Source organism: Lipophrys pholis (assembly GCF_963383615.2).
Source record: "Lipophrys pholis genome assembly, chromosome: 19".
Taxonomy (NCBI): Eukaryota; Metazoa; Chordata; class Actinopteri; order Blenniiformes; family Blenniidae; genus Lipophrys; species Lipophrys pholis.
The window spans coordinates 17,799,579-17,825,414 of NC_137647.1; the positions used below are offsets into that span (position 1 = coordinate 17,799,579).

Consider the following 25,836-nt stretch of genomic DNA (forward strand, 5'->3'; position numbering starts at 1 on the left):
GATTTTTGTCCTTGGCCAGTTTGAGGGACCTGAAAATGCACAGTAATCAACCTCACAATAGCTTTTCTTGTGTGCTACCAGTCCCTTTAGTTAACTTACCCCTGGATGGTGCCATTGAGCTTTTCAACCAAACCATTGGTTTGGGAGATGGTATGGCGCACAGAAAACCCGCTCAATACCCCGTTTTAGGTTCACCTTGGGAACGAAATTACAGGTAAAAAGTAGGTACTCACGCTCTAAGAAATATGAACATTTGTTGTGATCATAGATGACTGTACCTGGTTCTTGAATTCCGTGCCCTGAGCAGTGAGTGGTCTCTGCGGTGCACCAAATTTGAGGTAAGCAACAATGTACAGTGTGACCTCATCAGCCGACTTCGTTTTCGGAGGGTAGGCCTTGGCCCACTTTGAAGTAGTCAACCATTACACGTGTATTGATTGGCTCCCTCATTGGGTCCATGCCCACCATTTCAAATGGCTCAGTGACCTGAAAATAGATTTGAGTTTGTTGCCAGACACCTGGGGTCAACATTTATCTGCTCAACAAAATAGGGCTGAAACTCACCTGTGTTGATTGTACTGGTACTTCTCTTTTAAAAAGTCACCCGTTTGGCCTGGCAATGTGGACATGGTAATCTGGGAGACAAAAAAAATATGTAAAGAACATTAACGTACAAACGATTGCATTCAAGTTATTAGGATAATTGGTTATACACTGACACATCACCCATGTAATGACAGTTTACTTACCCATTGGCAGGCGTGAAGCTCCGTGCAAGGCCAATAATACCAGGTAATGATGGCATGATGAGTTTTCAGCACCACAGTGTGGCCCGAAGGCACTGCAATGGAATTCCTCAGATGGCGTTTACCTCTGCTGCAGTAGTGATGACCTTCGCTAGGTGTTCCTCTCGTTTTGCCTTCTGCGGCTAATGTACCATAAAGAATCACCTGACAACGACAATAGCATGTTAGAACCATGAAGTGACACTGTGGCAGATCCGTTCGTCCACATGCAGTGACGGCTTTTCCACACACCATTCTTTATTAATTAACAGAACGCAACACGCAGCCACTTTCAAGCTCGTGCCTGCGCTTCTCCCGCTGGCCACACCTGTGTCCGAGCAGCTCCTCCGTTATGGACAGAGAGCTAATTAAGCACCTGATGTGAATCAGGTGTGCTGCCTCGGCTCTCTGCCACAGACTGTGAGGCCACGTTTACACGTAACTGGGTATCTGACACCAGGCTGAGACGCAGTACAATACAGGGTTGCCTGATTGTGGTTCGGTGTTTCTTTATGATATTGTCATTGTGTCTTCATTCATTTATCTCCTTAAATGTATCTGTGACATACGCCGGTTTGGATTGAAGCGCTTCACCCTCCGGCCAGCAGGTGGCAGCGGGCGGCGTGACGTCACTACGCATAGGAGGCAGGGTCAGAAGAAGTCGCGTTGAAGTCGTCATTAAGCGGGAAGGGGTTGCTCTGTTTTTATTTTTTAGCTTCCAGTTTGGCAAATTAAGGAACGACTGAACTCAAACATGCCACGGGAGATCATCACCCTCCAGCTGGGACAATGCGGAAACCAAAGTATGTTATATTACGTTAGTTTTATGACTGCTCGCGCGCTGACCGTTTTGCTAGCAGCAGAGTTAGCTTGCTGAGCTGTGGAGCTTTGTGAGATGTAATGTGACACGAACAGTCCATTTATCTTCAAATGTAACACAAGCCGCAACGCTGCTGTTGCTTCTTGTCTTATTTATGTCTCTATTTTGTACGTGCACGTTCGCTGTTCTATTGTCAGCTATAGGTGATGTATAATCCACATGAGACGTCCCACACACTGACTGAATAGAATTACTTTAACTTTGCTCCACACAATAAATAGAATAGAAGTCAAAATACCAATGTGACAGAATAAAGATAAGTATTCTTAAGCTTGGGGCTAAACCGTGATTATTTTAAGCACAGAAAGAATGAAATTAACAGGAAAAACATTCCTGCAGCTGACCAGGACATCGTGGAGGGGAGGAGAGAGATTGTTCAGGATGGAGCTCAGTTTGGACCAAGTCCTCCCCTCTGAGACCTGCACCAAAGACTCATAGAATTCCTTCAACATAGTGCAAGATGTTGCCTCAAAAAAATACTGACCGCTTTCACCCTTCTGTACAGGGTTTCGGTGGTCCTCACCCAGTCCAGTTTATTGTCTTATGTATACCCCAAGGTATTTGTTCTCCAGAAAGCAACACTGTCTTTTCGCTGACGTGTCCCTTATTTTGCTCTGCAGTCGGCTTCGAGTTCTGGAAGCAGCTGTGTGCAGAGCACGGCATCAGTCCAGAGGGGATCGTGGAGGACTTTGCAACAGAAGGCACAGACAGAAAGGATGTGTTCTTCTATCAGGTAATGATAGCTGACATGTACACCTCCACCTCATCACCTGGATTCCTTGAAGTTAAACTCATAGAAATGCACATACTGTATGTATCAAAGTCTGTTCAAATCGTATCTAATCATGATGATTGTGTGGGAGCCATTTCTGCCCAATGTTGGCAGGCTATATGATTTATATAAATATTTGTTGTTGTTACCTTATTTGGACTGTTGGTGGCAATAATTAGATACAGGTTGGATATGTAGAGGGCACAGGTGATGTGAAGAGGAAGGCACAGGTAAAGGGAGGGCACACAGTTCTCACCAGATCAAGAACACACGATTGGGACAAATCTACGCGTTGCTACAAGAAAACCCCCGCATAGTCATCATTTACTTTCATCAAAGAAACCATCGACTAAACTGCAGAGAGACTGACTGGAAATTCTGTTTTTGGTTCAATCCTTTTTCACCTGTGTAGTAACGGCAATAACTGAACATTGAAAAAGTGTCACTGCTGATTGGCTTGCTATGAAGCTTTCTGCAGAGCTTCATGGTGACGCCTCCATTCAATTTGGTTGTGTTTGAGCAGGACTCTGGCCCCCTGGATCAGGAGTGCCCATCCTTACAGTGGTGACTTGAGAAAAGCATTCAATTACTTTAGTTTTGTACTCGAAAGAACAGTCCAGTCCACAACCAAGACAAAGAAACACTTATTGACTTTATGTAGAAGTCTTTTGTGAAAGCGTTCTTTATAAAAATGTTTGTATGTTGCTTCATCTAGAAATATGAGGAATGTTTTTTAGAGCCGAAGAAATTTCTTTATAGAACCAGTAATTTGAAATCTTAAGTCTTGCGCCCTGATGGCGGACATTTCATTTAACATCACCATTATTTGATGTCTGATGAGCCTCCACGGAGTACATCTGCTAGTTTTTTACTCTCTTAGTTGTGAAACTTCTCTGGACTGGTCATGTTTTGAATGCAATATTTACACCCACCACATATAATTCTGGTCAATTCATATCTATTTCCATATCCTTTTACTTTTTTTGTAATTCTTTCTATAAAACTGTCATTATCCAGTGGAGATTCATATGCAACACTGCTTGTGTCTCTTCTGTACTAATAGTAGCACTTGCTTCAGTTCATACTTGTGGATGAATGAAATAACAATGTGTCTCTTTTCAACTCACTTTCCATTTTTACAAAAATAGCTCACAATTGTAGACCTTGCTTGTACATAGTTTGATCATGTTATTGTTTTAATTACTTGGGTTAAGACGTGGCAGAAGTTGCCCTGTCTGTCATTTGCCCTGCTATGAGTATAACATGAGTAGCCACTAGATGGCAGACTTGTTGTCTAGAAATAAAGGTTAAGGTACATTCACAGGTACAGCCTGCAAAGCATCCCCACATAACCTTTATGTGTTGATAAAACTCCACAGGCTGATGATGAGCACTACATCCCTCGAGCCGTTCTGCTGGATCTGGAGCCCCGTGTGATCCACTCCATCCTCAACTCCCCTTATGCAAACCTGTATAACCCGGAGAACATCTACCTGTCAGAGCACGGTGGCGGCGCTGGAAACAACTGGGCCAGTGGCTATTCACAGGTGGATACTACACATAATGTTTCTTTTAGCCTTCCTTCTTCAGCCCATAATAAAATACACACATGATCTAGATCAGTGTTAGTCCGACCTGATGCACATTCTATTCTCTCAGTATCAACTTTTACCATCAGGTAGGTAATATAGAGGCTGAACCATTAAAGAATGTATTTGTACTGATCAATCAAAACCTTGTGTGTAGATTTTAACAGATTATGCAAGGAGTCTTGACACACACTCACACACACTGTTTGATGAAGTATAATATGTTCTGCATGTGGGCTGTATTTCAATTGTGATTTTATTAGTTTTCCCTAAGCAGCTCCATGTGACTGCACTGAAATCTTCCTGAAGAGACCAGAAAGTCATTCCTATCTGATATGATCAAGTGTGATAAGTGTATTGCCTCTGACGCTGTTGTTTGGATTTTACTTGGATTCTCAGGGCAAAAAAATTCAAGAGGACATCTTTGACATAATCGACCGGGAAGCAGACGGCAGCGACAGTCTGGAGGTGAGCTCATCACTTGTCACATGTTTACGTAGGACGGGGTGTAACTTGGCAGTCTGGCTTGTGATACGGCCGTGAGACCTATTATATTGTCATGACACTTAAAAGCAGCCGGCTACTGAGGTCTGAACCTCAAACCTGCAGGAAAGGATCAAACATGTGATACTTGGAGCTGATGGTTATTTTTAGAGCGAGCCTGTAGACTTAGACTTGTGGATAGAATTGACTCTTGTAGTTTTTCTGTTTATTTGCGATCGTTTAGCATCTCTTTGTAATCATCTTTTATGGTCAGTTTCATTGAGATGGTTTTGCTTGGTGCCTCTTGGCTGTCATCGTGTATTTTTGATGTCTTGTCTTTGTGGTAACACTGTGTTGCTTTGTAGTAGTGTGGCTGGTGTCGTTTTGTATCTTCTAGTTGTCGCTGTGTGTTTTTGTGATAAAGTGTCTCTGGAGTTGTGTGGTTTTCTTTCCTAGTTGGCTTCAGTGACATTTTTCAGGTGATGCTCAAAGTGTCTAAAGTCACAGCGTGGCATTTTTAATTCCACTCATACGTAACTGCTGCGCTGTTCAGACATACTCTCGTAATCTTTGTTGTGGTGACGTGCACGTAGAAATGAATGAGTTGATAGAAACAGCATGTTAAGCTGGTGCCGGAGCCTGTCATCTCGAAAACCAGCCGTGCCCCTCTATTATTCTTAGCCTCCTTTTTTTTTTTTTTTTTTTTCTTCTTTGGGTGCACTTTCTTCAACTCCCAGCCTCCCATAAAATAACACTCCCATTTCCCCTTAAAGGTCTGCAATTTCTGTACCTCATTCATATTACGACCCCACATTATTATTTAGTGTGTGCCCTGGTAGATGGAGGTGGGCCGTGCTGCCGTGGGCATGTGTATGTTGGCAGGGTGTGGCGTGCAGCACGTCTGGTGATAATAGCCGGGCGAGCATGGAAGGCAGGTATTACAGGGCTGCGTTAGGGGGTGAGGGAGCCTATTTGTGAGGTGGGGCCGCACTCCATTTATATAACTGCTAAGGAAGAGAGGCATTTGCTCACCCACACACACATGCTGGGCTTTTCTGCATCAGTAGTTTACAGTAAGCTCCACACACCCGGCGGCGCACGCTGTAGCCTGAAATTGCAGGCAATGAGTAACTCTTTTGTCCTCTGTAGGGATTTGTCCTGTGCCACTCGATTGCAGGAGGCACGGGCTCGGGCCTGGGATCGTACCTACTGGAGAAGCTCAACGACAGGTCCACAAACACACATCAACCTGCGTCCGATTTCCCTTGTGGCCTGGTGTGTGAGCGTTATATTTCCCGCCCTTCAGGTACCCGAAGAAGCTAGTGCAGACGTACTCCGTCTTCCCAAACCAGGATGAGATGAGCGACGTGGTTGTTCAGCCGTACAACTCCCTGCTCACACTGAAGAGGCTCACTCAGAACGCAGACTGCGTGGTGAGCGCCAAGACTCAAGAATTACTTCATAACTTCACAGCATAACATGAGAAGTGTGGCATTTCCTCTCCTCAAACAAGCGGTAGTTAGTTTATAACTGAGCAACTTCTACCAAGTGAAGTCACAACATGGAAGAAAACATCTCCCGCTGAGCTCAAGCAGGAAAGTGAAATAACTTCTCATAACGACCGGACAGTGAAGCTGCCAGTAATGTAGTGATGTGATGTCAGACTGTTAAACGAGTCTGGCTTCAGGATGTAAACTTCAGCTTCTGCAGTCAAAATGCAGCAAGCACCTCTGCGCAATCTGTTAGCACATCAGAGAACACGAATTCACACACAAATATGTTTAATCTGTCTCCAAGGCCTGTTATTGTCGTGCATTAAAAACTTGTGTGTTTTATAACACAAAGTCGCACTGAGACAAACCAGCTTCTGCCAGGCTTAGTTTATGAGCGTTTTTATAGATTAAAATGATCCTTCACACCCTAAAATAATGACTACTGATATGAAAACAGTGCTACTTTCTTGCTCAACAGCACCATTCTCATATTAGTCTTGAAAAATATGTCTGTTGCATTACTGGACTTGTTTTACGTGTGCTGTGTGTAGTGAAAGATGATGATAATGTGGTAATGAGGGATGTAATATTCCACAGAAGAGCCCAACACGTAGAAACAACCAACAAAAATGTGTATGTCCTAAGGTAGAAAGAGAATGGCAGAAGCAAAGTTTCCTCTCTGCGTGTGAAGCCTCGGGTAAATACAGACAGAAAAGTCTACTAAAAAATGTATTAACTTTAGAATTTCAGTGATCGTCATCTTGTCCAGCCACCTTGTTGACTGCATGTGGAGGGAATATCATTGATTCGTTACTAAACAATATTGATAACCGATTAAAAGAAGCACATGTGTAAAAAAAAAGCAATAAAGCTTTGTCATCACAGTCGATCCAGACCTCTAAAAAGCTTCTTATGGACAATGTTCAATCATTTTTACTGATATTATGAAAGTTCAAAATGACTCGGCTGTTTTTTTTAATATATTCCCTGTTTTTTCAAGAAATGAATGAATGATTGGTCTCTGGCATAATTTGACATAGAAATTACAAACGTCAACAAATGCAATTTAACTGACCAAGAAGAGGAACAGACTGAAGCCAGTGAATAATTTGTCGGTCCTATATATTCGGACTGACTTAGAATTTATATAACTTCCAGCTACACTTATATTCATGGTTTGTTTCTTTTTGTAGTTTTTCCTGACTGACCGAACTTGTTTACACCCGTTAGTTCAGACCTTCTCTCCCATGAGTCAACCATAATAACTCCAAGGAAGACTTCCAGATAAACATTCACACCAGGATAGTTTGAACAGGAAGTGAGGAAAACTTTCACCCCTTTACTTGGTTTGGTTTACTCTCCCCACTGCACAAAACAGACGGAACCACTCCAACAAGGTCATGTAGTTAAAACATAGGGGACCTGGCTCTAAGTTTTGGATGATATTTTAATATTTGCTCGTTGATCTGGAGAGTTCTGTAAATATACTGCAAATGTGCTTGGTTGGGTTTCCTTCAATCTATTTGTTAGTCTGAAGGGTTTTCTTGACTAAAACTCAAGAGGATTCGAGGCTTTGAGCCCTTCTGGACTCCGCACGCACACACCAAAAGTGATGCCCTGATGTTTCTCCTTTTATTTAAAACCTCCTTGTAGCAGACTAATAAAGACGCGGCTTCACCAGTCCAAGTTATTTAACGTCGGTCTTGAACTGGTTATTGTATCAGTCCGCGATGCTGCGACAGTCTAATGGTGTTTCCTCTTTAATGCCTTCTTCCTTCAGGCTCTCGCACAAGACTCTCATGTTGATTAGATTAGCCGCAGGGCTAATAGAATCTGCCCAAGAAGCGGTCCCCCTGTTGCTACTGCACAGTGTTTCTGTTATGCTGAGCTCTGCTAACAACAGTTCACTGTGTGGCTCCTTGAGAGCTTCCTTCACTCTGCTGCAGTGCTTTCTCACTCTGTCTTCACCATCAGGCCAGTGGATTGACTTTCACTGTGCTGCTGCTCCTCTCGCAGGTTCTGTCCTGGTCCGTCCGCTAATCACTCCCCCTGCCTTCCTCCCTCCCTCCCTCCCTCAGGTGGTGTTGGATAACACAGCTCTGAACCGCATCGCCACAGACAGGCTGCACATCCAGAATCCCTCGTTCTCCCAGATCAATCAGCTGGTGAGTAACAGGCAAGCTGCCACGCCACGGCCTTGGCAGGTTTTTACGGTCTACCTGTCTGAGTCTGAACAAAGACGGACTGTACTGAACATAACAAAAAAAAAAACAACAAAAAAATTTTTTTTACAAACTAGTTTGGCGAGTCAGTTGCACGCCGGACTGGATTTCAGTTTTCTTAGAAACGAGCCGCACATGGCTGCACTTTTCTGTTGGTATGTTCGCTGGTTTCAAAAGGAGCCTCACTTGGAAGTTTAAGCTTTTTTTGGTCTCTGGTGGGAACAGCAGGCCAAAATATACATTTCTTTTTTTGTTTCTTTCTCCAACCTTATGGTCACTTCTCAATTGTTTTATGATATCTTGAAAGATGAAAACAGTTAAAATGTGAGACTGAGCATTGTCTGTCACAACTTTCACTTCATGAGATTTAATTAGTTTGATTACATTTTCTCACAACCACAAAATAAAATTGAGCCACTGAAATTACTTGAACCACTCCAGTCATGTGGCCAGTCTTACGTAACAGAAGAGTCCTGGAAGTGACGTAAACGCCTCTACAGATTCCTGATCTCAACCTCACGGGCTCAGGGTGTTATGAACTTCCCTCCATGCAGGTCTCAACCATCATGTCCGCCAGCACCACCACCCTGCGCTACCCAGGCTACATGAACAATGACCTGATTGGCCTGATCGCCTCGCTCATCCCCACGCCTCGCCTCCACTTCCTCATGACCGGATACACACCGCTGACCACCGACCAGTCGGTGAGTCGTGTGTCTTGTGGTGATGGTGCACGAGATCGAGAAGATCGATTGTTCTAAAGAAAAATGTCACGTCGCTCTGTCTCAGGTTGCGAGTGTGAGGAAAACCACAGTGCTGGACGTGATGAGGAGACTCCTGCAGCCCAAGAACGTGATGGTGTCCACTGGCAGGGAGAGACAGCCCAGCCACTGCTACATCGCCATCCTGAACATCATCCAGGGAGAGGTGGACCCCACTCAGGTACCGCGGGCAGAGTGGAACTCTTCTCATGAAGATCAAACATCCTCATGTGTGAGCTGTGATTTTAAAATGTTGTCTGCTGTAGGTGCATAAAAGCCTCCAGAGGATCAGGGAGCGCAAACTAGCCAGTTTCATTCCCTGGGGTCCGGCCAGTATCCAGGTGGCTTTGTCCAGGAAGTCTCCTTACCTGCCCTCAGCGCACAGAGTCAGTGGCCTGATGATGGCCAACCACACAAGTATTTCCTCCGTAAGTACACACGGTGACGTTGCGTCACCTCAGCCTGTTCTGTAGCATTCTCCTCCAGCTATGTGGTGTAGCGGAGCCGTCCGTCTGTCTTCCGTTGTGCTTTAGGGTGTCCAAAAAACCCCCATAAGCTGGAGCTTTAACCACCACAGCAGCAGATCCAGGGACATTCCACAAAAAAAATAACATTTTGGATTGTTTTGCCACTAAACTAGACATTTCCCCAGATTTATTTTTTCTCCTTTTGTCCAAATCGTTTGCTGCGGAGTTGAAATACAGTGCAGCTTTGTTTTGGCTGTGGCTCAGTTGGGAGCGCTGGTCGTCTTCCTGTCTGTCGAACTGTCCTCGTGTCCCTGTGCCATAGATACTGAACTCCAAGCAAGTGCGTGGAAATTCAAAGTCCGTTCACTGTTTTTCAATGTGCAACTTAAAAGCAGTATGATCAAAAAATCTCTACTGAGAGTTTCAGGACACCTCATAAACAGACATGTACATGTCCTTTTTGCAAATATGTTAGAAATCGGGTTAACACAGCTACATTTCTCCTCAATACTTTGCAGTCTCAGAGCAAGTATTTCTGTTTATCGATGTTTCATTCTTTTGTATCTGCACAAGTTTTTTCAAAAACAGAAGCCACAGTCAGATTGTGTGCTGAAGACGAAATGAAACAAGCTAAAAGCATCGGAGTCAGAGAGCCACTTCTGCTTAAGAAAAGATTATTTTAATGTCAAATTGAACGAAAACCCTCTGCACCGCTAAGACAGTTCCAGATGTTTGGAAAATAACGGGAGCTTTGAGTCTGACATCACCTTGTATGTACTCCAAAATAAATCTTTTAATGGTTTTTCTCAATTAGTGTGTGTCAGTGCGTCAGATCCCGTTCTAATAATCTGACTTTTACGGTCATTTACATGACTTGAGAAGAAAGCCAGCTGCATCCTGAAGGACCCTGCCCACTCTGGACGTCACCTGTATTGCTGTTGCTCGAGTCCATTCTGATTTCTGACAACTTTAAGTCTTTAATTTTCCGTAACGGGAAATTGCAGCTATTAGGGGAAGTTAGTATATAGTATTGGTTGCAACACAGCGGCGAGGCGGAAACCGCATGAAATTTGTAAGGGAATTGGCGTGTGACCTCCGAAACTCGCTGAGAATCCTTCCTCATTGTCTCCCGTCCCGCAGTTGTTCGAGCGGACGTGCCGGCAGTACGACAAACTGCGTAAGCGCGAGGCCTTCCTGGAGCAGTTCCGCAAAGAAGACATATTCAAGGAAAACTTCGATGAACTGGACAACTCTCGCGAAGTCGTCCAGCAGCTGATAGACGAGTACAGTGCGGCCACGCGGCCTGACTACATCTCCTGGGGCACACAGGAGCAGTGAAACAGACTCTGTCTCGGCGCACATGCTCCGATTCAGTTCAGGTTCCGTCTTGACTCCCCAACAATGTGTCACCTACATTCAGGTGTCACCGTTTGGCTGAAGCTGCTGCTGTAAAAATGTATTTATTGGCTTCGTATAGCATGTTATAAAGCGTTTGTGTCTCAAAATGCAAGAGACTAACATGAATCCATCGTATTAACCAAAAAGTTAACTTTATTTGTAGACGTGCTGGTGATTCGTACTCCTGTTAACAGTTCAGTGGAGCTCGTCCTGGAACTTCTGTTGTCTACAAAGAAACCCACCTGTAAGTGTGTATTGTTGCCTGCTTCAGCCATGTGACACAACCTGTTGCCTTGTTTTGGTCTATTTTTATACAGATTACAATACTTTAGTGTCTGCAGGTGATTTACAGTCGAACGTCCACAGCCTACAGAGCTTCCTTTTTAAAAGATGGGACGGACATCCCAGACATTTGTCTGCTGCCGACATACACAGATCTCAGTTATCACCGCACACGACCAGCAGGAATGTCCTTGTTGAGGCCGGGCTCCAGCCATACATTAAAATACCTGCTTTGACATTCACTTGCTTAGAAGAAAGTAACATTTGCACAGATGAACACGACGTACAGGATGAACCTTCCACGTCTCCGCCTGTAAAGACACTCTTCTGTGAATATACCATCTCGCGTTGCTTTGCTTGTTGGACCTGTTTCAAAATGATGAATAAACACATTTTCTAGAATTCTGTTTAGTTTTTTCAAAGGTGTCGAGATGCTATCTGAATTTACGCTCGTATCGTTTGACTTCCTGTATCTTGGCACTAAATGAAGGCAAAGCGAGTCCGTCTGCAATATGATATAACGGCGTGTTGCTCCTCACCTGGAGCCGAGGGGACCCTCCATCTAACTCGGTCAGGGCTCATTAGCCCGGGGGAACGTTACGGCACTTAGCAACGCCTGCTCAACTGGCCATTGTTTTCCACCAGAAGACCTTGGGAGGGAGGCAGCGCTCAGCTGAGCGCCTGGCGCCAAACTTTAGCCCTTTCTGAAGTGTGCCTGGCTGAAAAGCAAAAGTCTTACCAGTCTGGAAACATACAACATGATTAAAATGGTGTTTTTTTTTTTTTTTTTTTTTTTATTAATTACATACAGTATTTATAGTTTCTTATTGCACTCCCAAGTTAGTTAGAAACAATAGTGCAATTAACTGTACACATATTACATAAAAAGGTACCATGCAGCATACAAACCAGCTTAATACAAAGCAACATCTGCAGTTTTGATTCTTTACATACATGTAGCTTGGAGCTGCCTGCAGCTGCAGTAGAAAAAGCAAAAGACCTGCTTTGTGGGCAGGAGACGGGGCTGACTGTGCAATGACTTGTCAAGGCCTTTCATGGTGAGACGACTTCAGTTCTGGTTATTGCAATGGTGGGGGGCGGGTAGCAGACAGTACAACAGTATTATCTTTAGAAGTCTCTATGGTCACTACTATAAAAACATAAATTGTACAATCTACAGTACAGGAAGTCTGGTGTTTAGGAAAAGTGAGAATAACTGACTTGAGGGTGTGGGATCTGTGTGTAAAGGGTTAATTTCTTGTTAAAGCTTATTTATTGAGGAAATAAAAAAAAAACGTCTTTGGTCCGTGCTCAAACCCATGACTTGGCAAAACTTTGGCTTCGCAAGAATACTCAGATGGTGAACACAAACAGGGAGCAACGCAGGATTCACATATGAGCTACTTCGGGGAAACCGAGCCACAAGAATCTGTTCGAGCAAATCTAATTAAAAAAAAAAACAAGTCTGGGTCTGCAATTAAGACATATAGGACAGTAAAAAAGAGTTATAAAAATATCCACGGCCTGATTAGAAAAGTTTAAGGGGACAGACGGGGCACTGAGTGAGAAGCACAGAGCCAGTTCTTCTGTGAGTTTCTTCATTACTCTGGGAAAATAAACAAAGAAGCACCTGTTATTTTCAGCAGAACAGAGCTGAATTAGGATGGCAGCTGACGTACATAAAATTATCCAATAAGTCAAGTGTTAACCAAGTTTCCTGTCACGGATGACAGCCGAAGACAAGCAGCACGGACAACGGTGGAAACCAAACAGCTCGGAAATGCTTTGGTTTCTGTGTTCAAACAAGAGGGGGGGGGGGGGGGGGGGGGTGGTTATCAAATACACACGCAATACCAGCGCTCAGTCACAAAACTGATAATCCTGAAGGTGAGAGGCTCCGTAGCAGCCGGAGTGACTTCACTGCAGAGCTCAACATCTGTTTCCAGTTCCAAGTTCACATGGCTCGCTGCATCAACAGTTCCAGGTAACGCTCACCCGGCCGGGACCTCATGAGAACGGCCCATCTCCTGATGGACGTGTCAGCATGAGGGCATGTGAGGGAGTGTTTGTGTCACTGAGTGTTCTCAACACTATTCCAGCAGTGCATGAAGAAGAAAGGCGACCCAGAAATGGCACACTTTGAGAGTGCGTGTGTGTGTGTGCGTGCGCGTGTGTGTGTGTGAGAGAGTGTCTTTTCACTCCAAGTCAGCTTAATGTCGCCGCAAGTCTCGACTCTCCCCGATGTCGCAGGAAGGCTCACGCCAAAGTCTCACATTCTCCAGGAGGTGGCGAGGGGAGGTGTGCGTTGCCATGTAGGGGAACGGAGACGGTTGCGTGACAAGACGGGGTGGGGGTGTGTGTGTGCGACACCTCATCAGCAACCACATTGGTTTCTGTGGGTTTTCTGGCCCTCGCTTGCTAAACAGAGCCCCGTTGCCTTCAACCCAACTGCCCCCCACCGCCCCCCCACCCTCCCCTCCCCTCGCCCGACTTCTCTCCTTCATTGGCTGGCTCCTCGGACTGGAAAGCTCGAGCCAGGGGTTTATTTTTCATGGATGGGGAGTGAAAACAGCCCTCTCTTTGTTTTGGCTGTGCTGCCGTTCCCAGCGGAGGAGGCGCCCAGGGTCCTAAAGGAACTGGGACTTGGCCTCATTGGGGGGTGGAGGGAGGTGGTGGTGGTGGTGGTGGTGGTGGTGGTGGAGGAGGCGAGACCACGTGTGGAGAAGTGAAGATGATGGGAACCTGTGGTAGAGGTTGTGAAGGTTCCTTTTTTTTCCTTTCAGACCGGGTGCGAGGGCAGCTCCAGGAGGGCGGTGGGCGGGGCGGAGCCCAGGTGACGGAAGCCCACCTCGGTGCCGTCTGTGATGGTGATGTCCGAGTCCTCCCCTTTGCCTCGCTGGCGATGGATGGCACTGAAATACGCATTCATCAGCTGCATGATCTCAGTCAGCTGTGGCAGAGAGAGAGAGAGAAAGAGGGAGAGAGAGGTCAGATTAGTGGCAGTCTCTCAGTGTCTGTCTGGCGCTGTCGCAGCAGGGCGGTGAGCGATGATGTCATCCAGCTGCTAGAAAAACTGGATCCTCCAGAAGCAGCGGATGATGTCTTTTGGCGGGCGCTCCGGGGACGCGCGCACACCCCTCGATCGGGAAAACTTTACAAGCCGTACATGTGTGTGCACATTTCAACACTTTGACATATTTTGTCCTGCAGCTGTTGCAGTAAAAAAAAAAAAAAAAAAAGAGACCAGTGTTCGTGTCTCTCTCCATTACCCGGACCATGGCGACCCAGACCGCCGAATCAAAATGGGAACAAACTTCTTGATTCTTTGGGGTTTTAACCGTCACCTGCTCTTCAACTTTAACTACAAGCCTCGAATCGGCGGCTAATCTCGCCCTCACCCTCAGCTCCAGGCCTGACCATAATCACCCCCTGCAAATCTGCTCCTTCCTCCTTCCTGCTCCTCGCCCAGCAGCGACCAAAGGCCCCGTGCACTCCTCTCAGAGCCGCTTCATAAAAGCCTTCCTGAGCTGCACTTTAATTCGCCTGTGCCTCCAATAAATAAATAAAAGCCACTTTTGTGCCCCAGTAGAGATCACAGAGGGATTTTTTTTTTTTGTTCCATGTGGGAAGATGCAGGCGAAGTCAGCTCAGTGAAAGGCGAGATTTGTTCTCAATGGAGAAAAAAAAAAAAGTTTGGAAGAGTGTCCATATTTCTGAGAAATGTTTTGCCTAATATTTTAATCTAACCGCAGCAATAAAACTCAGCCGCGTTCAGTTTTATTGGCAGGAAGTTGGACTCTCGGAGGTTGCCATCAGCTGCAGAGGAGACGCAGGTTGTGTACTCTCTATTTAGGACAAATTAACGTGCGTCTCTAAAGTGGGACGAGGAGCTGGGGGGGGGGGGGGGGGGTCATGAGCAGTGCAGAACAGTATGTGATGATAAGGCCACTTGACGCTGCGCTGTAAACAAATCGGATCCTGGAGACACGATGTCAAAGCTCAATACAGAAACATGTAGAGGGACTCAGGTGCGTCGCAATATATTTACATATACATATATTTTAGACTTTCACGCATAAGATGGAATGTTTTGGTTTTTTTTTTTTTTTTTTACCTCAGCCTGGGATTATCACAATCTGAATTCCACAAATACTTTGAAAAGTTTTCTTTTTAGTTTATATGTTTTGAGTGGAGGAGTAACAGGAAATGTTTCTTTTATACACAGACCTGTACACTCTGGTTTGGTTTATACCTTGGTGGTTTCGAATAGCAGATCCCGATCCCCGGCTGTGATCTTGAAGGTGTTGCTGTCAGAAACACCGTAGGAGCAGATCTGGCCATAAGGGAAGGACTCCAGCGCCTCCGACTCCCCTTGCTTGTACAGAGACACAGATGTAGCAGCTACACCCAGCCACAGCTTCTGGGAAAAACTCCCCGTCGAACTCTGCAGGCAGGAAGAGGCAATGAATGTCAGAGCTGCTCTGAGTTTATCCCTTAATTCACCTCAACATCCAAAGTGGCCCCGGAGCCCTGAGGGAGCAAAACCTCCAAGAACAAAAAAACAATGACAGTGAAGCGAGATTTCTCAATACTCACAATATAAAAATCCACTTCGTAAAGAGTGCATCCAAAGCCTGACCACTGGCGTGCAATTGTGAGGTAGGCGGCGATGCTGTCCCCGCGGCTGTAACCGGCCAGCCCTTTCCAGCGCTCCAGGATGGATCCCATGACGGCCGCCGCCTCCTCCTTCAGCCGGCTCCGCAGGCGCAGGTCCTGCTCCACCCTCTGCTTGTGCGCCGCCGTCGCCGCGTGGCTCCACAGCGTCCCCGCCAGGAGGCCCGTGTGGAAGCGTTGCGTGGCGGGGCAGCCCTGAGCCGCCACCTGGCACGGAGGCAGCGCCGGCGGGGCGGCGAGCGACATGAGGACCCGGGCTTCCAGCATGTCGCCCGGGAACAGCTCGTCCAGGGGCGGGCAGGGGGCGTGCGTGCTGAAGTCCCCCATCAGGCACTGGAGCCTCAGGGCGGCCAGCGCCTGCAGGTCCTCCTCGCAGGCCGGCAGCTGACCGCGCACCACCATCTCGTGGCACTGCGGCACCGAGGTCAAAGCAAGGACAGAGAGGAGGTACAGATCATCAGTGAAAGCCCCAAGTCCTGTCATCAACCCTCTCCACCCCTCCCTGTTTTACTTTGTCCCATAACTCTTTTTATAGGAGTCCTCGGGAAAAATGTTTTAATGAAGCCAGTGCTGGCTGTGTGTTTTACCCCCGCTGCACTCCAGCCAGTGCTCTTAGTCATGCTTTTTATTGCAATCACAGCCCGTAAGACATTACAAGCTGTGATTGCAGACTGTTGAGTAAAAACGTAAATGATCCCAATAAAATCTGAGGAATGAATCACTGCAGGACGATAAATTAGATCTCATTATCAGCGCAGGAACGGTCACTTGCAACAAAGACACACCGACCGGGGAGCTTTTCTGCCCTTTTGAGGCTCGTGTTCTGCTCCATTACCTGCTCGAAGAGGAAGAAATATTCGATGCTGTCCACTGATATGCTGTCAGCATCGAGCAGGCAGTAGAGCTTGAAACACAGCTTCCACTGGGCTTTAGACTCCGACTCTTTGGCGGTGAGGCTGCGCAGGAGAGAGAGAGAGAGAGAGAGGAAGACGTCAGGGAGGCAGACGCAGCGAGCTGAAGGCTCTGTGGCAATATGTTACGCATTAATACGGTTACATAACATGTTGAGATATCGCCGACCCGAATGTGCAACACCGTAGGTCAAAGCTGTAAAATAACATATCGATTCTTCAAACTGGCTTGTTTTAACCACTTCAAAACAGCAGGGACAGAAATTGTCCCTGCTGTTTAAAGTAACTGTATAATGAGTGCTTTTAAAGTAATTCTTTATTTTTTGCTTAAAATTGTCTTTCCTGTTACACTCATTCTAAGTTATAACTTTTACTTTTTACTCTATCTTATACTTTATTTAGAATGTTTATCTCAAACTGTATGTCTTTTGTAATAATAAGTAATATTCTTATTAGTCAAGGCACACAGTAAGTACAGTTTAAAACACTTGGGCTTAACTGCACTGTATCTTTCATTGAAGTGAACACGTTAAATCAGTACTTCTGTCCCACTCAGTGAGTACTTTCTCCACCTCTGCTGTACTTTAGCTGGTTTAATGTTTGCCTGAATGCCACTCGATGCTGACTGGACCTGCTAGAAAAAACACGGGTCCTTTTTATTTCCTTATCGTCCGACTATGCCTTCAGCAATCATATGACATCAGGCTTCGCCGCGCTTATCCAACAGCGGGCCGGCTTCGCTGACACACATACGGACACGAGTCCAGTTTCCCAGCAGAAACTGGTGTTTGACCAACCAGACCAGACAAGGTCGGCAGCTATCTGCTGGATATACCAGATAACATTCTGGAGAAAACAAATACAGTGTCGATCACAGTGGGGTGTGTTTTCCTTGAACCGGTGACAAAGTACTCTGCTGCACTTTCGGACGAGGTGTTTTGACTGCGCGACTGTCCACTTGGGTTTATTGTGTCATCGCTTCCCTTGGTTGTTGTGTTTTGAAATCCCCATGAAAAGAAAACGACATCTTAAGAGTTTTTAGCATGAGCGCATGGGATTATGTTTCAATTATCTTTTGATCGGCGTCGAATAATTGTCAAAACAGACAAAAGGTCCATACCTGGTCAGGATGTCTGCGATCAGAGCGCCCCCTGTGACCGGCTGCTCCCACAGTGCATTCTGCTTGTACAGTGCAAATGTGTTTTTACTGTCCTGCAGGCCCAGCTTCTCCTGCATCCTTCGAACCAGCTGGAGAGGGGGCAACGGGGACGAGCGGTGGAAAAAAACAGACGGGACAGAGAACTGGTTAAACTCGCGTGTGTCAAGAATCACAAAGGAGGCAGGAAGTCAATTTTGTCGATTCTCACGGCATCGGGCTACGCTAAGAAGTTCTGAGCAGGAACACATGAGAAGCTGGAAGAGTGGGAGAAGCCGCTCTGCCAAGTGGAATACACATAAATGCTCCCAAACCTCATTGGCAGTGGTGTGAGAGCTGATGTAGAGCTGGCAGGATCCGGGGCCAGGGTAGTGCACAGTGCACAGCATCTCCTGTCGGCTCATCAGCATCTGGATCTCCTCCCAGGATGGCACGCACTCCCGACACTTGGTCTTCTCCAGGGCCTCGCTGATGAATGACGCGTAGTTATCCATCTCCGACTCGGGACTCTGGCTCTGGATTCTGCGGAGAAATGCAACCAGCGTGAGGGCGTGACACAGACTGGTGCCTTTGTTGGTGTTTCTACATATTTGCCATCGAAATGAAAACGTTTAATCCCCAAATAAGAGAGAATTAGTTAATCCCAGTGATGTCAGCTGTGACTGCGAACCTGCAAAGTATTATGTTTGTGATTACAGACTCTGCGTCATCCTTTTTTGATTCTTTATTTTCTTTTGGCCGGCGATGCCGGAGCGTCAATGAGGCGAAGAATGACAAATGTTCTCACTGTAGCTGTGAGGGACTTAAAAGCCTCAACATCCCTCAATCCTTCAAAGAAAGGGAAAATAGCAAAGAAAACATGTTTGACTTTGGGTAGCGCACGAAACAGGAAGAGGAGTTTCCGTCCCTGTGAACCAGAGTGACCTGCAACTTCCTCCCAGCGGAGTGTCCACGAGTGATCAGTGTGTGTGTGCGTGTGTGTGTTGTTTCAAAAACACAGCACACAAGCAGCAGACAACACGCTCCGCCTGGAGTCTGAGGCCTCGCACACTTTGTGAGTGTGAAAGGTGCGAAACACAACCTGCCCGAGTTATGAGCCGGGCCTCGTGTAAACACCGAGGGACAAATAGGAAGGAAACAATTATCCTCCAGAATACACAAAGCAACTGGGAGGACAGAGGTGGACAGCAGGGCCTCAAACTTTTTAACCAGATCCGGAGAAAGCCGCTCAGTCACTCTGACGTCCTGCTATCTCATAACTCCGTGGCCAAAGGGTGGGATTTGTCCTACTGAAACATAATTAGGAATGTTCCACTGAGTCTCTGCGATCCTTCCCCTCTCCTCTCTTTGCCCCTTCTCGGATGTTTCCTGCCCCCCCCCCCCGCTTTCTCTCGGCCCAGCCGATTCTCTCTGACAGCAGACATTCCCCGGGGGTTTCTCAGGGCACTGGGGAAATGGAGGAGGGTTTCTGGGCCCGCTGCCCAGCTCCAGTCTCAGCTCTGCCCAGCTGCAGCCTAAACGCTGATCCGCCGAGCGAGAGAGTGCGTGAGAGCGACAGCAGGGCATATCAAAACACAGAGCCAGCGAGTTCCACAGCGTTATTATGAATTGCCATTGCATGCAACTGTTCCATTAGCTCAAAGGCGATTCCCAGTACAGAAATATAGATAGAAGGCTGTAGTGGGTTGATGGCACGGCGTTGGACAGGGAATCTGGAGCAGGAGATTAACGCTGCTAAAAACTTAGATTAGCATGCTTGACAGCGGGGGCTAATTCAGACCTGCAAATCCAGCAGTCGAACACTGGATCTGTTCGGGGGTCACGCTAACAATGTGAAGGCATATCATGCTACTATATCTAAACTGGTGGTCAGGGATGCTGGCGCCTGCTTTCTTGTCCGATGTCTGGACCTCAGATTTTTGCTGCTCCTGCAAACTGCTGCTCCACGTGCCAGTTCAACCTGTTCTCTATCTACCACCGCTATAAACAATAGACTAGATGAAAGGGATGATATCTTGTGGCTTAAAGTCAGTCTCACCATCACTGCATCCTGCTGCTAAATGTTGGAAGTGAAATCCAGAAGCTGTTACTCGTTAAGTGTTTTTAAATCCGGAATACATGTCTGAGTCACCCGTGGACTTCAGTACAAGTCCGTGAAATCCCTTTTGTCGATATAAAAACAACACGCGACTCTGCAGTGAACTAACCGCTGCAGTTTATTACCTCAAACTGTCAACATGGGCGGACACGCTGAAGTGTTTTGCACCTGTCTTCTAAAAAGTCATGTTTCCCAGTGGGTCCCACCAGAGCCAGGAAAAACAACCCCATGTTTCCACTTTTAATTACAAAGTAGGAGATGATGTCAACAGCTTTCTCCAGTCAGGATGATGCCAAATCAAATATGAATAAATGCCACCTGAATGATGGTTGTAAGCTCTCTGGAGGAAAAACCCACGGAGGGTGCATGTTTAACCAGGGCCGGTCGTTGTGTCTCTCACCTCTTGAGGTGGAATCGTAGGTACTTGAGCACCGTGGGGCCGGGCAGGAAGGTGCAGCTCATGCAGGTGAGGAGCTGCCAGTAACGGAGATGCGCGGCGGTGTACGGGGAAGGCGTGTAGCTGGTCTGCTTCACCAGCTGGCAGTAGACCTCGTCGCGGAGCGGCCGCAGGTCCAGGCAGGTCTGCAGCACACCCTGGATGATGGGAACCGGCTCTCGCGTCGACTCCAACTGCTGCAGGCAGTTGAAGAGCTTCACGGCCTCCTCACGCACCGAGCCGTAGCCTTTCCCACTGTGGTCTGCAGAGAGGAAGAGGAGGAAGAAGAGGAGGAGGAACACAGTGTTAGGCTTCAGCAGAATTTCTATTGCTTCCCCCTTTTTGAATCATATTTCTGAGAAATGTTGGTGTTTTTGGAGGTACATTGTGCGTTTTACAGAGTCTGTCGCCACAAATTGCACAGCAGACTTTGCTAGTTTTTACGCTGTTTGTTCTTCTTGCTGCAACCAAGATCTGAACCAAGGAGGGGACTGTACATGGTATAATTTGGCCATTTTGACATCACTAAAGTCTGCAAATGACACATAAAAAGCCATAAATCGAAGTGAAGCAGCAGTAAATCTCACACGTTTCACAGAATCTTTTTTAGAATTTACATTCTGTTTTTAAATTTAAATTTTCATTTTGAACTTTGAATAAAACATCCCCCCTGAAGGTTGCATCTCGAATCGCAGCCTGGATATACTAAAGCTTTGAGTATCTTGTCTAATCTACTTTAAGTGCACCTGTTGGCACTTGTTTTCATGAGGCAGCCGAGCCAGAAGAGGTGGTTGTATTGACCTAAATTACGCTGCTTAATACTGCCTCTCAGCAAATCAAATAACACAGTAATCATAGCGATTACACTTCCACTTGGAAAAACTGCAGCTATAGAAAGCGAAGTCTTCGTCAGACAGAGCCAGTAGTGTAGCAGTGCCTGGAGAAGTGAGCGCGCGCCTAATAAAACACAACAAATAGATTATTTTTCTTTAGGCAACCTCACTATAGAGAAACACCTGTGGTGCAAACATTGACACATTACTTGCATTTTGGATTAACCTAAAAATAGGCCAATGTTATACACACAGTCTCACTTAAACTTTGCCTACATACCTGCAGCATGGAAAGACGATTACTATTTCATTATTAGACACAAAAAAGTAGACGAAAGCGTCCAACTGACTGCAAGCTACTAAATAAAAATGACATATTCATGTATTTCGAGAAAACTCTCCTTTTATCTTTAGTCCACTCACAAAGGAAAGTAACACGTAGTCTGCAGTTTCTTTTTTTAAACTCTCTCTTAGAACAATGTCACCCTGACTGTGCCACCACTGTTTACGCAGCTTTTCATTAAAACTAAGTTTGGTGCAAGATGCAAATCGTCGAGGATTTAAAAGTGGCTGCACACGACACTGACTGAGCAATGAGTTGGTAAATGCCGTAGACGGTGTCCAACTTTTAGGCAGGTGTCGGTGCAACTTATCCATTCATTCATACAAGAAAGGTCTCTGACAGGGTATAGATTTATTCTGCAAGATCTAGACTACACACGCTCATAGTCACACTTTTTGGCAAATTTACAGTCACAGATTAGCCTCAAAGGCAGGTTTTGATGTGTAACTGAAGAAAATCACACACCAGGGAGAACATGCAAACCCTAACTAAAGATAGAAAGGCCCCGGAGAGACTATCTTGCGATGAGGTGACAGTTCTCACCATTTCAGCATCAAGAAACTATCTGAAAGTGTACCAAGGGTCACTGCATTTGAAAATGAAAACAAAAACACTGTTGTCACTAATGAGTCCTTGTTTTTGCACCAATGCATAAACATTCTGCAGACTTTTACTGTACATTTGACATTGATTTCATGTCAAAGCGAAGGCAGATTCAACTCGTCAGCTCTTCCACAACGTGGTGTAAACATGCACCACCATACCATTTTCACCTGTGACTGCACGTGTTCCGATAGAGTACGACATGTAAATGTAGAGTACTCACATGTGTGCTCCAGGCTGCCGTAGGGGAAGGGCAGCAGCGGTGCGTACAGGGGCCCCTGGGTGTACTTCAGGATGGCGTTGTGCTGGTAGATGTGCTCCACTACCTCGGGGTTGAACTTGTTCTCCTAAAGTACACATGGAACGGAATCAGTAAACACGGAGCTGAACAAACACTCACATGCATTCAATAAATCTGAAGGTGGTCATTGAGTGTACGGTTGTGTGCCTGAGTGTGTGTGTGTGTGTGTGTGTGTGTTTGTGTGCTCGGGGTGAGCGGGGTCGATCTGACCGGGGGGTCACAATTTGGCGCTGGCAACTTTCAAAGAAGCAGAAAGGTCAGGTGGTGACCCAGCAAACCACACTTGCGCGACTGACACAGTATATATTTTATCTGCCGGTGTCAATGAGTTTAGTGTGCGTGTGTTTGTGTCTTTCAATGCCCGTGTGGATAGATGCCTTCCAGCGGTACAGATGGCTTCCACGCCGCTGCCCTCTAGCACCTGTTGCTCATTAGTAACGTTGCCACTGGTCTGGCTCTCTCCTGACTCTGCAACTCTCCCCCCCCGATCTCGTCGCCCTTTCTCTCCGGCTACAAGACGAGCCAGCTTTCTCCCTCCTCAGTGGGGCAAAGTTGACACATTCTTCTCAAGTGTTTGGTGCAGGCTGGTGACAGAATTGTCTGTTTGAACTGTGGGAATAAGATGCTGCCCTGTGGACCATGTGCACTTGGATACCGTGACATGACTGCCCAGATGATAGCCGTATGCTGCACATACGTACATGCTCCGGCCCACAGACACTCTCTCCTTCCCTGTGGCCTTCTTGTGCCCCATGCAATAGTTTGACATTTTGGGAAACTTGTGGTCTTGGCAGCAGCAAGGTGAGAATAATGATACAGCTCACACACTTTGGCAGCAGTGGGCGAACTGCGCTAAACTAAACTTTTCACTTCCTCTTTTTGGGCCGTTTTAGGTTAAACATGGATAAAACTAACAGTTAGCTCTTTTTCCTATAAATATCTTTGCTGGGATTATATGACTGTTTGGGTTTAACGATGCATCCATGCAACAGGGAACTGGAAAGTTACAAGTTGGGAAGCTCCCACTTCCCAGTTTACAGTGTTTTTACATGACAATGACAAAGCAACTACAAGGCCGCTCCCACCAGCTCGGCTATATTGATGCTTTCACAGTCCAAAAAAAGTGACAAAGCCGCCCTGTTATCACCTACAAGAGAGGGATAAACTGAATTTACTCTCACATCACATTTTCTGTGTTGTCATAACTATTGCAGCAAAACTTGTGTAATTTATTTCTATGAGTATCAAACAAAAATAAGATTTGCGCTGCCATCAATTCAGTGAGTTCTCCCTCCTCCCAGTTCCCAATTTGACCACATTTCAGATTTTCCCCACGGGGATGTGGGAACTTTCCCACCACCCTATTAGTCAAGACTTCAACATAAAGTGTCAATAGAGTGTTATAGTTACCAAATGGAGATTTAACTTTACTTCTGTATTGAAAGAAGCAACATATATGACTTTAACGTCGGGACTCATTTACATCTAAGAGATTATTGACACACAGAAAAGAAAAAAATACTCTTTTGTATCCGTCAGAACAATTCGAATAGCGCCAAATGGTAGAACGGATGAGAAAAAGATGTGATCCCAAATACAGGATGCCCACTCAACGAAATGTCTCGGACAGGGAAAACTAGTGGCCACGTCTGAATCAGATAAAAGTGACAACAAAGAAAGTTCAGCGTAACAAGACCATGGCTGCCACTCTGGATTTGAGTTAATTCTACACTCTCACGCTACACATGCCCTCACCCACACAGAGCAGCAGCTATTAGTTGTTTTTCACATTAAAAGCTTTCGTTATTGGCTGTGGTGGGCGTCGTGAGGTTCCCCACTTATTTATTCAATCATAACTTACTACCCTTGCAGATCGTATCCAACATTCCTGACTTTTAATAGGTCAAATTATAGTTTTATCAACAGTAAATTGAATATTTTTATAAAAACCTTAAAGTATTCACTATTATTTTATGTCATAAATTATCAGGAGCAAATCAGATGGAACCATTAATCTATCTGGCATCCAATCTTCTTTCAATCTTTAAAACGAACCTGCTTGGATTCACTGATGCATATTTTCAGTGTTTCAGAAATAGATGCAACTCCAAAGTGTTTACATCCTGCATGCCTCAAATCGAACCGCAAGCTGACGTTAAGAGTCCCTGAGCACCATATTCACCGTTCATAGATTACTCAGAATAAACGAGTCAAGAAAAACAGAAACAGTTTTTCTTTTTAGGTTCTGAGCTCTACCTTTCACCAGATGTCACGTTTCTTTTTTTTGGCTGGTCTCATCCACATTTTAATAAACTCTTACTTCGGGAGAGCTCAGTTTTCCACATTTAATGTGTTCTTCAGATCCCCTCCATATTTTTCTCTCCCTGTCACAAGTGGCCTCTGGCTGTGGGTCCAAGTCTAAAACTGGAGCCCCTCGCTCCCCTTTGTGTCTGCGGCTGGAACATGAATCTGTACTTGAAAGATAAGCGAGGCAGCCCTGTTCACACAAAGCCACTTCTGTTCATTCTCTCTTTGATTTTTTTTTTTTTTTTTTTACAGCGTCCTAATCTCATGCTGGAGAAGGAAAAGGCCTCACCTATTCGACAGAGCGTGCCAATATGTAAAGGTGACAGAGAAAGTTTCAAAGACAAAGGAGGGGGTTTATGATGCAGTAAAAACACAAGATAAAGCGAGAGGAGCACCTTCATCGTAGGCCCCCTCTGTTGGACCAAAATATAACCCTGGCCCCTCCTGGCCAAGCAGACGGGGTTAGACATAGGCGGGCAGATTAAGCACTTTCTTTGAGATTAGAGACTCTCGTTGGAAGATTAGTGCTACAGGAGGCCAGGCAGAGGACTGCTTATCGGGTCCTGCTGCTTCACGCTGAGCCCTCCTCCTCCTCCTCTCCAAAACTGCCCTGCTCTTCACCCCGGGGACAGACTAACGCAAGACGAGTCATCTGTCTACTCAATGAGATTCCAGCACGCTGTGTTCTCTAGCAACCCCATGTCTAAAAATATGGTTGTCCCTTATAAACACGCTCCCTGCACGTGAGAGGGCAAAGCAAAACACGTCCTCTCAAATCCCACAACGTTTGGAGGCCTTCAATAAGTGGAAACGCCATTATCTGAAGAGTGACCTTTCTGCTGCAGGTCTGTTATTGTTTCCTGTCCCGGTGTGGTGGAACACGATGAGGTCACTGAAAAGAGAAAGACCGGCGGGGTAAACTTTGGACTCTGGGTCCAATGTGGTTGTGTAGTTTTTATCGTAACAGACTCCGGGGGGGGGGGGGGAGTGACGCCGAGCCCGACTGTTTGGTTGTTCTTATAACAGGTAGTTTGGCACTGTG

General features: G+C 46.0%; 2 protein-coding genes across 2 annotated transcripts in view; one reads left to right on the top strand and one right to left on the bottom strand.

Moving 5' to 3' along the window:
* Positions 1-1,419: 1,419 nt before the first annotated feature.
* On the top strand, positions 1,420-11,539 carry tubg1 (tubulin, gamma 1). The gene is made up of 11 exons (XM_080488575.1): positions 1,420-1,588; positions 2,286-2,398; positions 3,817-3,984; positions 4,426-4,494; positions 5,659-5,738; positions 5,816-5,942; positions 8,081-8,167; positions 8,779-8,928; positions 9,014-9,166; positions 9,252-9,413; positions 10,593-11,539. The coding sequence occupies exons 1-11, from the start codon at positions 1,540-1,542 to the stop codon at positions 10,788-10,790; spliced, it is 1,356 nt and encodes a 451-aa protein (XP_080344701.1). The 5' UTR covers positions 1,420-1,539; the 3' UTR covers positions 10,791-11,539.
* Positions 11,540-11,937: 398 nt separating this feature from the next.
* The window catches only part of plekhh3 (pleckstrin homology, MyTH4 and FERM domain containing H3), a 35,648-nt gene continuing 21,749 nt past the window's right edge, over positions 11,938-25,836 (bottom strand). Inside the window, exons 6-13 of the mRNA XM_080488576.1 lie at positions 22,410-22,533; positions 20,372-20,669; positions 18,188-18,395; positions 17,838-17,965; positions 16,642-16,762; positions 15,729-16,217; positions 15,385-15,576; positions 11,938-14,082 (exon numbers count right to left, since the gene is read on the bottom strand). Coding sequence (XP_080344702.1) covers positions 13,912-14,082; positions 15,385-15,576; positions 15,729-16,217; positions 16,642-16,762; positions 17,838-17,965; positions 18,188-18,395; positions 20,372-20,669; positions 22,410-22,533 — 1,731 coding nt within the window. The 3' untranslated portion in view covers positions 11,938-13,911. The remainder of the gene's footprint in view (positions 14,083-15,384; positions 15,577-15,728; positions 16,218-16,641; positions 16,763-17,837; positions 17,966-18,187; positions 18,396-20,371; positions 20,670-22,409; positions 22,534-25,836) is intronic.

What these genes read in the sequence shown, in the direction of transcription:
- tubg1 (XM_080488575.1), top strand. Translation starts at nt 1,540, where the DNA reads ATGCCACGGGAGATCATCACCCTCCAGCTGGGACAATGCGGAAACCAA. An exon ending in GGGACAATGCGGAAACCAAA is followed by an intron (nt 1,589 to 2,285) that starts GTATGTTATATT and finishes TTTGCTCTGCAG; the next exon opens with TCGGCTTCGAGTTCTGGAAG. An exon ending in AGGATGTGTTCTTCTATCAG is followed by an intron (nt 2,399 to 3,816) that starts GTAATGATAGCT and finishes AAAACTCCACAG; the next exon opens with GCTGATGATGAGCACTACAT.